This window comes from Typopeltis vanoorti, chromosome 12 (genome assembly GCF_054136105.1).
Source record: "Typopeltis vanoorti isolate ZY-2024b chromosome 12, IOZ_Tvanoo_1.0, whole genome shotgun sequence".
In the NCBI taxonomy this organism is placed as follows: Eukaryota; Metazoa; Arthropoda; class Arachnida; order Uropygi; family Thelyphonidae; genus Typopeltis; species Typopeltis vanoorti.
This window is the reverse complement of record NC_143560.1, coordinates 92,352,707-92,366,412: the sequence shown is the minus strand read 5'-3', so window position 1 is coordinate 92,366,412 and position 13,706 is coordinate 92,352,707. Positions and strand designations below refer to the sequence as shown.

Genomic DNA, 13,706 nt, shown 5'->3' with positions numbered 1-13,706 from the left:
ACTTGTTTTACTTGTATTATTGTAATTGAGAAATTACAATAATACAAGTAAAACTGACTTCTGTACTCTAAAATCATTAAAATTTATTAGGACTTACTTTGCTTCCACAGATCCAGTTATTTCCTGATGCCCAGGCAATATCACAGAAGGTGCTATTACTTTTATCGAGAATGTTGGCAAAACTGCAAAGATTAATAATGTTTAGATTATACCTTCATATGACTGTGAATATGAAACATATTTAAACCTACATTAAAAAACAAAAATGTAGTTAATCTCATCTCATCTTCCTTTTACCCTCTTTTACCTTGCGGTATCAAGGGTTTATTAATCATTGGACCTCAAACCGTCAACCTTACACCCCGGTGTATCCTATGTCCGTAGTGTTGAATTCTCAGGGCCGGTTTGTCTGCTTTGCAGGATGAAACACCCAAGGATAAACTGGGGAAAAAACCCTACTTTCCACACCCAAGACCGGCTAACTTGGCTGAAGATCCTTCAGCTCCTCACATCACCGATGAGATCGAACCTAGGACACTCCTTCCCCAGGCATATGGTTGCGAAGTGCACAGTCATTAGTCTAACCGCACGGACAAATGTAGTTAATATCTAATGAAATTATTATTATTACGGCAAATCCAAGGAGTCCTTAGACTCATCGAGGGAGGTCCTAAACATCATATGATAGTACCACATGAGCAATTACATCATTACTAACTTTCTATCTACAATTTTCCTCCTGATCAAGCTGTTACCTGTCAAGACTCCAACATTATCAGATCTTATATTTCTATCTCTAAGGCAATTTTTACTCTATCAATCCACCTATATCTTGGTCTTCCTCTGGGTCTTCTTCCTGTCAACCTGGCAGAGAACACTTGTTTTGCTAATCTTTCCTCTCCCATTCTGTTTAAGTGAGCAAACCACCTGAGATTAACTCTGCTTATGCATTCCTGGATGCTGACAATGTCAAGTTCTTTCCTAATATCCCTGTTTTTAATATGATATTGCCATTGATGCCATCTGTTCACGCCTCTAATCTTTCTCTGGACTCTCATATCTGCCATCTCTAGTCTTCGGTCAAGTGTTTTACTTCTAACTTTGCTTTGGTCAGTGCCACGGCATGTAAAACTACAAGGGCTGGATGTCAATAGAGCATGGAAAATGGTCAAGGAGCATTTACAGGAGGTTATGGCTGATTGTATACCTAGGGTCCGAATAGTAAAACAAGTAGGGGTTAAATGGATGAATACGACCATTAAGCTTGAGCTGCAAAAAAAGAAACAACTGTGGAGGGAATTTAAAGAGAAAGGTGACCTGCAGGCACATGAACAGTATAAAGCCCAGGCCAGAAGGGTAACGAGTGTGGTAAAAAAAGCAAAAACAGATTATGAAAGGAAACTAGCTATGCAAGCTAAAGAGAATCCCAAACAGTTCTTTCGATATGCTGCAAGCAAAAAAAAACTGTACATGGCAGAATGATTTTAAGGAATGCCGATGGTAAGGAGGTCACTGAATCAGTCGATATAGTGGAATTACTGAGCGAGCACTTTGCAAGAGTATATCATCCAGGTGGTGGTGGCATTGAAAGAATGAAGGAACGATTAGTTTATACGGGAATTGTAATGAATGAAGTGGAGGTGAATAGTCTATTACAGAACCTTAATGTGAATACATCTGTGAGACTGGATGGTATACCGGCACGGGTCTTACGTGAAGCAGCTAAAGAATTATTAGTGCCCTTCACCATGTTGTTTAATCTGAGTCTCAGGTCTGGTTTAGTCCTGAAGGTGTGGAAAGAGGGGGAAAATAGTTCCACTGCATATCCAAGACTACTGTTGCAAATTACCGACCGATCAGCATATCAGGAGTCGTTGTCAAGTTCTCGGAGAAAGTAGTCAAGGGAAAAATACAGGAATGGATTGATGAAAATGAGCTACTATACAGGGGACAGCATGGCTTTGTGAAGGGTAGATCATGCCTCAGTAACTTGCTCAAGTTTTATAACACAGTGATGGCTGAACTGGATAAGGGCAATGGGTTTACAGTGATCCTACTGAACCTTGCTAAGGCCTTTGACAGGATACCACATGGAATTCTAATCAGTAAACTGCAACATATGGGGGATGGATAGATATAGGGTTGGTGAGATGTATAGGAGGGTGGTTCATGGAGAGATATCAGAGAGTGGTTAATTCAGGAGTAGAGTCCAAAAGACAGCCTGTGACTAATGGTGTGCTGCAGGGTTCTGTTCTTGGACCACTGCCCTTTAATTTGTTCATTAACAATATAGGAAAGGATCTGAGAGGAACTCTTCATTTGTTTGCTGATGATGCAAAGTTGGGTAGAGCAATAGTTAATATACAGAATGTCAAAATTTTGCAGGATGATTTGGATAGTTTGGAGGGCTGGGCTAAGGAGAATGGATGTCAATTTAATGTGGCAAAATGTAAGGTTATGCATTTTGGGATGAAAAGATTAGCAGCAGTATACCACATTGGTGGAACTGTACTCCAGGAGATTGACGAGGTGGGATTTGGGAGTGTTGGTGGATAGGGAGATGAAGTTTACGGGGGCACATTGCAAAAGTTGCTAAATCAGCCCAATACTTGGTTGCTAAAATATACTTTGACGAGCAGAGACAAACAGGTTATTGTTCCTCTGTATCGAGCCTTGATAAGATCCCACCTAGACTACTGTGCCCAAATTTGGGCACCAGGGTTTCTTCTTGATGGGGAGGAGGTGGAGAGGATCCAGAAGCGAGTGACCAAGATGATAGCAGGTCTATGGAATGAACTTTATGAGAACAGGTCGAAGATTTGTGGGTTGCAGAAATTGGTTGATAGGCAGAAAAGGGGTGATATGATTGAGACATTCAAATTACTGAAGGGTTTCTATAAGATTAATTCAGAAGATATTTTTGAGAATAGGACTGGTGGTGGGAGGACTAGGGGCCATCCATGGAAGCTGGGCAAGTGTGTGGTTAGCAAGGGTGTTAGAGAGCTAGGTTTTTACTTGGAGAGTGATGAATGAGTGGAATAAGCTGTCAGATTCTGTTGTGGGTGCCATGACTGTAAATGAGTTCAAGGCGAAGTATGATAGATACCGTGTGAATGTTGAATAGTTGTTCTTGACATGATGTTAGGGCCTACCTTGATGAGTCTAAGGACTCCTTGGAGTTGCCCATACTACTACTACTGCTACTACTACTACTAATAATAATAATAAATTACCGGAGGATGTGTGCATAAAAAAGATGTCCAACAATGGTAAACTAGTAGCTTTTTTTTTCCATGCTGAATTGAATACACAGATAAAGGCTATTGATCCGTTGTAGGAAAGTGGTAAGTTCATTTTCAGAATGAGGCCAAAAACAAAAACATCATCAACATAATGAAACCAATGAGAGGGTTGGGAAAGAATGGATGAGAACAAAGTATCTATCTTCCAGATGGTTCAAAAAATAGTCTACCAAAGATGGAGACAGACGGCTACCCATGGCAGTGCCTTCAACCTGTCTATAGATCTTGTTTTTCTAGCTGAAATATTCTGATTCTATAACAAATTCAAAAATCCTCGCAATATCAGGAGAGTAATCATCAGTAATCAAGAGTAATCAGAATGTTGGTAAAGAGGGAAAGAATGTCAGAGTTGGCTGGCAAATCCAACACTCTTGTATTTGAATATCCTGGATTTTCTCAAGAGAATGTGTGGAATTCTTAATGAATGATCTGGATTGTCCAGTATGGGCAGGTAATAAACGTGAAAGAAATTTAGCAATTCTATAGGTGAGAGAGTCAATACAATTCACGATGGAAATTGTCTCATTGGATAACTTTCTTTATGAATTTTTGGGAGGCCACATAAACAAGGAGTTCTTCCAAAATGAGTGAGCAACTTGTCCAAAGCATTTTGATCCCAACTAATAACTTCATCAAGCAGCTTATTTAATTCGTGTTTTTGTAGGGTTGTAACTAATGTCTTGATAGGTAGGGGTATCTCTGTAAAAAGCAGTCTATCTTCCACTCATAGTCAGCCTTATCCATTACCACAAGTTTTCCTTTATCTACTTTTGAAATAGATATATTGTTCTTTTACCTTAATGCAAACAGCACACGGGTTTCAGCACTAGATAAATTACATGATAAATTCATGATAAATTACATGATAAATCACTAGATAAATTACATTTTCCTTTATCTACTTTTGAAATAGATATATTGTTCTTTTACCTTAATGCAAACAGCACACGGGTTTCAGCACTAGATAAATTACATGAAGGTAATTTGCTTTTAAAGAGTAGAGAAGCAACTTCAAAGCGTAGTTTATTAGCATCTTTGCTTGAAAGTACTGACAGACTGCATTCGATGTTATGCAAAAAATCAAGATTTTTTTGGAAGAAGTTGTGTTGGAGAGGTTGGACTAGGATCCAGAAACAAAAATAGATGGATAATAGCAGTATTCTCTGTAGTCAGCAGTGGTTTATTAAAGGGGGGGGGGGGGCATATACAGTAGTATATTTGGCTTTTGCAAAGATCTTTGATAGAATTTACTATTTTATTTAGAATTTGATAGAACAGATGGCATTTACTTACCACATAACAAGTTAAGTAAATTAGAACAGATGGTATTAGATAACAGATTAAAGAACTGGATAAGCAAATGGCTGTCAGATAAGTATCAACAAGTTGTGTGTTTGAGACGGGAGATTTTACACAGAATGGAGGAAGATGGCATAAAACAAGAGGCTATCTAGAAGCTGTATAACGAGAGTGTGAGCAAGAGAGTGAGGAGTTAAGATTCTTGCATAGTTAGTAACTGCTGAATGGAATGCAATGCCTGAGAGTGTTTCAGATTGTTATGAAATACACAGAAACAGTGAATGTGTTTAAAGCAGCATTTGCTTATCCTGAATTTAACAGCATACGCCTACTACAATGAGTCTTTTGATTTCACAGAGATCAAAAATTCAGTGTTATACTCACATAATTTGAACCATGATGGGCCTGTGCTGCGTAATGTGGTATTCGCCATAAGATTCTCTTCACACAATTACATGGTTAGCTGCATAATTAGAATAATCACTCAACAATGAACAGGTTGGGGATTAGAATTCCTCTGCTGGCATGAATGTTTTCTGAATGTCTTTATGAAAAAGATGAATTTCACTACCAATGTGAGATTACCAACTACCACTTCTGCTTACTGGAAGGTGGGAAGGTGGTGCTGGTCTCATACTGGTTTCTATAGCATGATTTCTGGATTATCTAATCCTAGAGTCTCACCCACTATACTAATGCTAATGTACTATAAGCTGGAAGCCTTTCATGGGTAAAATTCACATAAGAAAAATTGATACTATTTAGAGTTAGAGCAATGGTTGCATCTTTCACTTTTAATGGAAGGATACCTCCTTCTTCCTTTAAAAGTATTGTGTTATATATTCAATTAAGGGAAAGATCTTCTGCCCACAGTTCTATATATTCACCCTCTTCATTGGTTTCTTGATATGCTCAGTGCACACCATGGCTGTTAAAATCACCAATAAATATGTGGATTTGCTGTTAATATCGTCAGATGGTTAACATCCTTAAAACTTTATACTGGATGGGGGAAGGGTTGTAAATAGATAAGACTACAAAGTTTCTTATTCCTCCACCAACCCACACAAACACTCACTGGTGACTTCATATCTTCATATTCAGTAAGGTCTGGTATGCTCATCCCTCATTTTACAAAGTCACTGAGAACAAGAGGAGGAAGAAGAAAGAAAAGAGCCAACACCAATCCAGGGAAGCTTTAAAGCAAATAGATGTGCTATTTGGTGAGACTAACAATGGATACAATGAAACAAAAAAAAGCATTACACAGAATAGTTAAGCTAAGTTTCTGCTACTTATATATAATTTACTTTTGCTGTGATATAAATAATACAAATAGCTCTATTAGAAACATATTTATATCAATACAAAGATAATGTGCTATTACTTACCATATTCCTTTACTTCAAACCGTGTGGTTGAATTTAGCTGAAACTGAAATACATATTTTTTTTTTAATTTTTCAGATAAAACAATAAATGAAGTTTAACTTATTTTAAGAAGGAATAACATACTATATTTATTGACCATCTGAAAAGAGAGAGAATAAGATATATTAGAAAACTGTTTAAATTAGAAAAATCTTTAATCCACAGTATTTTAGTAATAAGGTGTGACACCTTTTGATTACTTGTATATGGAAAAATGACTTCAACCTAGTTATCACTTCTGGATCTGGCTACCACTGATGAGACCTCAATAAAGGTCGAAATGGGTCTGGGTAGTGACCCTTTCCATAATGCAGAGCATTATACATGTCTGTAAGGATATGTGCTTTGCATTATGGGACTAAGGCAAGTGATGTGAAGTCATTAGCCTCTATATACAAGTAGTCCAGTTGTGAAGTTACTTGACATGCAAACTTTGTTTGCTTACACTTGGATAAAGGATTAAACCAAGAATATAATTTGTGGGCATCTTTAATTTATTGTACACTGGAAAATGTTGTGAAAACCTTATAAAATACATACACACTATATTTATTGACAATCTGAAGAGAGAGAATAATGCCCTCTGGAAAATGATGTCAAGAATTTAAGAATAATGAAGCTAAATGAAAAGTACAACTATAATAAAAAAGGCAAAATCATATTATGAGTACCTAACCAAAATAAATCCTAGGAAGTTTTCTGATTATGTGAAAAGGATGATGTTGATGAAAGAAGAACCTTAATGCAGACAGTAGCAATTAATAAATTATATCAAGAAGAAACAGCTGAATCATGGAATGAAACTTCACTAAGATATGTTATCCAGATGAAAAAGATAACACCTGATATGGGAAGAAAACAAACCGATGAGAGAATGACAGTTAATGAACTAGAGGCAAAACATAATGGCAAAATGTTGATGAAAATATGATGTCAAAATTTTTAAATTGTTATGAAATAAATATCGGTTAAATAATTGTTATGAAATAAATCAAGGAAAAGAAGGAGTAGCCATAGTATTCAACACAAAATACGAGGCTAATCTTCTTGAATGGCAGTCAGTCTCAAGTAGAGTAATGTGGGCAAATATGAGAATGGGGAACTGGACAATGAGACTTATTTGTGCCTATGGTCCCACAGAAGGTTCTACTAAGGTAGAAGTGGAGGAATTTTTTGAGGCTTTAGAAAAAGCAACTGACACAATGAAAAATGAAAAGTTGGTCCTTGTTGGGGATCTAAATAGTAGAGTAGGAAATGATTGTGAGACATACAAAAATATTTTGGGAAAATTTGGAGAAAAGAGCAAAGCTAATAATAATGGCAAATATCTGTTGGATTTCTGCTCAGGACATGGACTGGTTATTACTAACACCATGTTCCAACATAAAAATGTGCACAAATTCACATGGAGAGAAGAGGCTAGGAATAAGAAAAGTCTCATTGACTATGTTATTGTTGATAGTGATGTTTTCTCCCTGGTGCAGGACACCAGAGTGTACAGAGGATTTGAAATTGGAAGTGATCACTATTTAGTCTTGAGCAGGATAAAATTGAATTTCATATTGAAAAGAATAACATGTAAGAAAGTTTTAAAGCGAATAAAAGTTGAGCAGCTCTCAGATGTAAACTGTAGACTAAAATACAGAAATATTATTGAAAAGAAAATGAAAGAGTTTGAGAACAGGAATCAAACCTTGGAGATTCAGTGGCAAACTCTGAAGAAAACATTGATTGATTCTGCCAGAGAGGCATGTGGTGAGGTTGTGTGCAAGGATAAAAAAATCAGAACTCCCTGGTGGACACAGGAAGTTAAAGAGGCAGTGAAGGAAAAGAAGAAAGCATATCAAAAGTTCCTGGCAAATAAGTCAGCTTTTACTCTTACAGAATACAGAGACAAATGTAAGAAAGCTAAACAGTGTGTAAAACTAGCTAAACAAAAGTCATGGGAGGACTTTGGCAAGAATATAGAAAATAAATATCAAGAAGGTGGCAAAATATTCTGGAGGTTGTTGAAGAAGCTTAGGAATGGAGGAAAGAGTGCTGTAAAAGGAATTAGAGATGATAAAGGTGAAATGAAAACAGGAGAAAAAGATATCCTTGAAGTATGGAGTAATTACTTTGAAAAACTGCTAAATGAAACAAGCAGTGATGACAGCACAGTGATAAAAAACACTGACCAGGCATGCAGTCAGGAATACATATCCATACTTGAAGTAGAAAAAGCCATCAAAGGCTTGAAATGTGGAAAGGCAGCAGGAGTAGATGATATTCGACCAGAAATGCTGAAGTATGGTGGTATAAGAGTCTTACAGTGGCTGCACTGCATAGTTCAGAAAGCCTGGACAGAGGGACGAATTCCCGATGATTGGAGTAGAGCTCTCATAGTACCCATATATAAAAAGGGAAATAAAACTGAATGTGAGAATTACAGAGGTATTTCCCTACTGAGTGTTCCTGGCAAGATCTATGCAAGTATACTTGAGAAACGGTTGAGAAGAATTGTGGAAGAAAAGCTTGGTGAAGAACAAACCAAATAGAGGCTGTCAGGATCAGATCTTCACTTTACGACAAATAGTCGAGAAAGCATGGGAATATAACAAAGATCTGTATTTAAGTTTTGTCGATTTGGAAAAGGCATATGACAAGGTGCCAAGAGAGAAGCTATTCAATACGCTGCAGTTATATGGTGTCAATGGGGCATTATATCAAGCAATACTTAGTCTTTATTTGAGTTGTGAGTCAGCAGTTAGAATTGAAGGAAGTACAGGAAGATGGTTTAATGTTAAATCTGGTGTGAGACAAGGATGTACATTATCCCCTCTGTTATTCATTATCTATATGGATCACATTATGAAGGAAAGTGGTATTAAACATGATATCAAAATTGGAGATGTTAATGTCAGCTCTTTGCTTTATGCGGATGATGTTATACTTCTAAATAAATCCGCTACAAGTCTGCAAGATTCTCTGACTAAATTGAATAGCTGTTGTAATAGATATGGTATGAAGGTCAGCAATAAAAAGACAAAGACAATGAAAATAGGCAGAATCATTGAAAATGTCAACTGTGTTGTGAATGGAGAACCTGTGGAACAAGTAAAACATTTCAGCTACTTAGGCACAATTTTTACTGAAGATGGTATATTTTTACTGAAGAAACTAAATATAGAAATAGACAACAGAATCAGCAAAGCTGGTATCGTGGGAAGTCAATTGAATAAATTCATATGGAATAAGAAAGAAATTAGTTGGAACACTAAATTAGCTGTATACAAGACTGTGTTCAAACCAATTTTAACTTATGGATCTGAGAGCTGGGTCAGAAGTAAAACACTTGACCAAAGACTAGAGACCGCAGATATGAGAGTCCTGAGAAAGATTAGAGGCATGAACAGATGGCATCAATGGCAATATCATATTAAAAATGAGGATATTAGGAAAGAACTTGACATTGTCAGCATCCAGGAATGCGTTAGCAGAGCTAATCTCAGATGGTATGGTCACTTAAATAGAATGGGAGAGGAAAGATTAGCAAAATAAGTGTTCTCTGCCAGGTTGGCAGGAAAACGACCCAGAGGAAGACCAAGATATAGGTGGATTGATACGGTACAAAGTGCCTTAGACGATAGAAATATAAGATCTGATAATGTTGGAGTCTTGACAAGTAACAGACTGATTTGGAGGAAAATTGTAGATAGGAAGTTAGTAATGATGTAATTTTTTCATGTAGTACTGTCATATCCTGTACACCCCTTGAGGGTACATGGCAGGAATTTGATGATGATGATGATGATGATGATGATGAAATAAATATTTACTTAATGATATAAAAATTATCTCTTAATAGCATATACAGTAAACCCTCGATTTTACGTCCTCAATTTAATGGACTTCGGATTTAACAGACAATATTTTTGGTCCATATGTCACATGTGAAAATTAACACCCTGTTAATTTTAAAATGCTTTTAACCAAGATTTGCTTATAATTAAATTAACAATTTTTTTGTTATTAATTTCCTGTTATTTTTAACAAACTTTGGTGAATAGGCCACCATATGTTGGAAAAGCACTGTAGTAATTTAGCCGACATAAATGAGTCACCGCTCATAAAACATATTCAGCGAATGATTAGTACATGATCACACCAATCATGTTGTAAATGGTTCTTTTGTCGCATGGCATGACTTTTTGCAGCAGTTTTAATGCGTGCCGGCCGATGCATTCGGAAAATCTACTTTATTATATAACAGACTTTCGGATGTAACAGACACTCCCCTCACCCGAATTAGTCCGTTATATCGAGGTTTACTGTATATATTGTACATGAATGTTATATTCGGACAATAAGGATCAAGAAAAGGAAGGAATAATGATAGCATTCAACACCAAACATGAAGATAAGATAAATTTACTGAGTGGAAAGCAGTTTTGAGTAGAGTTATGTGGGAAAATTTCAAAATTGGAAAATGAACAATGAATTTGTTCCTATGGTCCCATAGAAGTTTCTCCTAAGGAAGAAGTGGAGGAGTTTTCCGAATCACCAGAAAAGGCAACTGAAAAGATGAAAAAAGTGGTACTTGTTGAAAATCTAAACAGGAGAGTAGGAAGTAAACCTCACCAGGCATACAGAAATGTTTTAAGAAAATTTGTAGAAAAGGGAAAGGCTATTAACAGTGGTAAGTATCTGTTGGATTTTTGCTCAGAATATGGACTAGTTGTTATTAACACCATGTTCCAACTTAAAAATGTGCACAAGTTCATGTGCAAAGAAGACACAGGAAATAAAAAAAGCCTCATTGACTATGATATTGTTGATGGTGATATCTTCATGCTAGCTAGGATACAAGAGTGTACAGAGGATTTGAAATTGGAAGTGAATATCACTAAAATTTAAGTAGGATAAAACTGAATATCACATTTAAAAGAACAGTATGTAAAAAGTTTTAAAAAGAATTAAAGTTGAGCAGCGTTTACAAATAAACTGTAGACTCAATTATACAAACATTATCGAAGAAAAAACAAAACAGCTTGAAAACAAGAAACAAACCTTGGAGTCTCCGGACAAACTCTGAAGAATACATTGATTCAGCTTGGGAGGCATGTGGTGAAGTTGTGTGCAAGGATAGAAAAATAGGAATGCAATGTGGACACAAGAAGTTAAAAAAATCAGTCCTGAAAAAGAAGAAAGCATACTGAAAGTTCCCAACAAATATGTTGGCAAATGTTCTAAAACAATACAGCGAAAAATGTAAGAGAGGTAAGCTATGTGTGAAAGTAGCTAAAGTCATGGGAAGACTTTGGTAAGATTAAAGAAGATAAATATCAGGAAGTTGGCAAAATGTTCTCGAAGTTATTGAAAAAACTTAGAAATGGAAGAAAGCACACTGTAAATGGAATCAATAATGGAATAAACGAAAAGTGAAGATAAGGATCTCCAAGATGTCTGGAGTAATTACTTTGAAAGACTGTTAAATAAAACAAGCAATGACAGAAATATAGTATGAAATTTTCAAGAGAAATGTAAACAGAAGTACACATCAATACTTAAGGTAGAAAAATCTGTCAAAAACTTGAAATACAGAAGGGTGGCTGGAGTAGATGATATTCGACCAGAAATGCTTAAATATGGAGATATAAAAGTCATGCAGCGGCTACACTGTGTTATTCGGAGGACCTGGTCAGAAGGTCAGATTCCAGATAATAGTTTACCATCTATAAAAAACGGGAATACAGCTGAATGTAAGAATTACAGTGGAATTTCTCTATTAAGTATTCCAGAAAAGAACTATGCAAGCATTCTTGAAAACAGAGACAAAGATTGATTAAGACTGTGGAAGAAAAACTTGGAGAAGAACAAACTGGGTTCAGACCAAATGGAGGTAATCAAGATCAGAGTTTCACTTTATGAAATAGCTGAGAAATCATTGGAATATGACTAGGATCTGTACTTAAGTTTTGTAGATCTGGAAAAGGCATATGACAAGGTGCCTGGAGAAAAGCTTTTCAAAACACTACAATTATATGGGGTAAATGGAACATTATACAGAGCAAATCATAGTCTATATTTAAGTTATAAGTCAGCTGTTATAACTGAGATGATTTTACATGAAACCATCCTCCTGGATGGTTTCATGTAAAATCAGGTATAAGACAGGGATGCAGATTATCTCTACTCTTGTTCATCATCTATATGGATCACATTATGAAAGAAAGTGGCATTAAACCTGATATTAGAATTGGAGATATCAAATTTAGCTCTTTGCTTTTAGGCAAATGATTGTGTCCTAAACACATCCAGTGCAAATCTCCGGGTTTCTCTAACTAAATTGAATAACAGGTGTAATAAATTAGGCATGAAAATCAGCAATAAAAAAGACCAAAATTATGAAAATAGACATGAATAGAAACCTTCAGGAACACAGAAAACTTAGCTGGATTCTGAATGAAGAGCCTATAAAACAAGTAAAATCTTTCAACTATTTAGACACAGCTTTTAAGTGATTCTGGCAAGTTATATCTGAAAATAGACAATATAATAAGCAAAGCTAGTATTGGTGGTAGCCAGTTGAAGAAATTGACATAGATTGATATGGGTTAAGAGAGAAATTAGCCAAAACACCAAATTAGCAGTACAGACAAGACAGTATTTAAACCAGTTTTAACTTATGGATCTATGAGTTGTATTAGAAATAAAGCATTTCATCAAAGACTAGAGGCCATAGATATGAGTGCTGAGAAAAATTAGGGAAGTGAACAGATGGCATAAATGGCAGAATCATATTAAAAATGAAGGTATCAGAAAGGAACTTGACATTGTTAGCATTCAAAAATGTGTGAGCAAAGCTAACCTAAGGGTGGTATGGACACTTAAATATAATGGATGAGGAAAGGTTAGCAAAACAGGTATTTGATACCAAGGTGGCAGGAAAGAGATCGAGAGGAACACCAGGTCTAGGTCGATTGATTCAGTCAGAAGTGCCTTAGAAGAATGAAATGAGAATGAAATGTTAGATATGACAATAATAGAGTATTAAAATAAATAAATAAAAAATGTAATAAGAATAGATGGATGAGCATCAAATTCTTTTGTGAAGACAGGCAAAGTATAAATTTGGGGGGGGGAGGGCATCGATGATAGCAGAGGAGTTATGCTATCATCGATGATAATAGATGATAGCAGAGGAGTTATGTTAATCCAAGGTAGAGATGGAGGGAACAAATAGAGACTGTGGTCTGAGATGGTATGATGTGAGGTAGACAAGAATAAGATGAAGTATGCAGTTGGATAATGGTATAGACCTCTATAATGCTATAGATTTGGCATTATGTGCCTATAAAAATTATTTATTAGAATGAAATCTAATTGCAGAGAATCAGCAAAACAAGATCATCTTGGAAGGAACACTGAAGATGTGTATGAATAAGTTCAGCTAGGATGTTCAGATGTAATAGTGATATGTAATATCCATGTTATTTGTATCACTATTACATCTGAAACAGTGATATGAATATTTTTACAAATTATTTATGTTAATATATTATTGGTTTTGGTTCGTAACACGTATATCGGCACTTGCAATATGCTCATCATTGATATTATTATTCTCAAAATGAAATGTGAAGCATTTGAAATTTTGCTGTACTTACTAGATTCTGATAATTTTGTTACTTTC

The 13,706-nt window shown here is 35.8% G+C and overlaps 1 protein-coding gene across 1 annotated transcript in view; it reads right to left on the bottom strand.

Moving 5' to 3' along the window:
- LOC150101006 (venom factor-like) overlaps nt 1–13,706 on the bottom strand; it is a 697,967-nt gene that overhangs the window by 606,897 nt on the left and 77,364 nt on the right. The window contains exons 6-7 of the mRNA XM_090401101.1: nt 5,993–6,035; nt 98–182 (exon numbers count right to left, since the gene is read on the bottom strand). Coding sequence (XP_090257227.1) covers nt 98–182; nt 5,993–6,035 — 128 coding nt within the window. The remainder of the gene's footprint in view (nt 1–97; nt 183–5,992; nt 6,036–13,706) is intronic.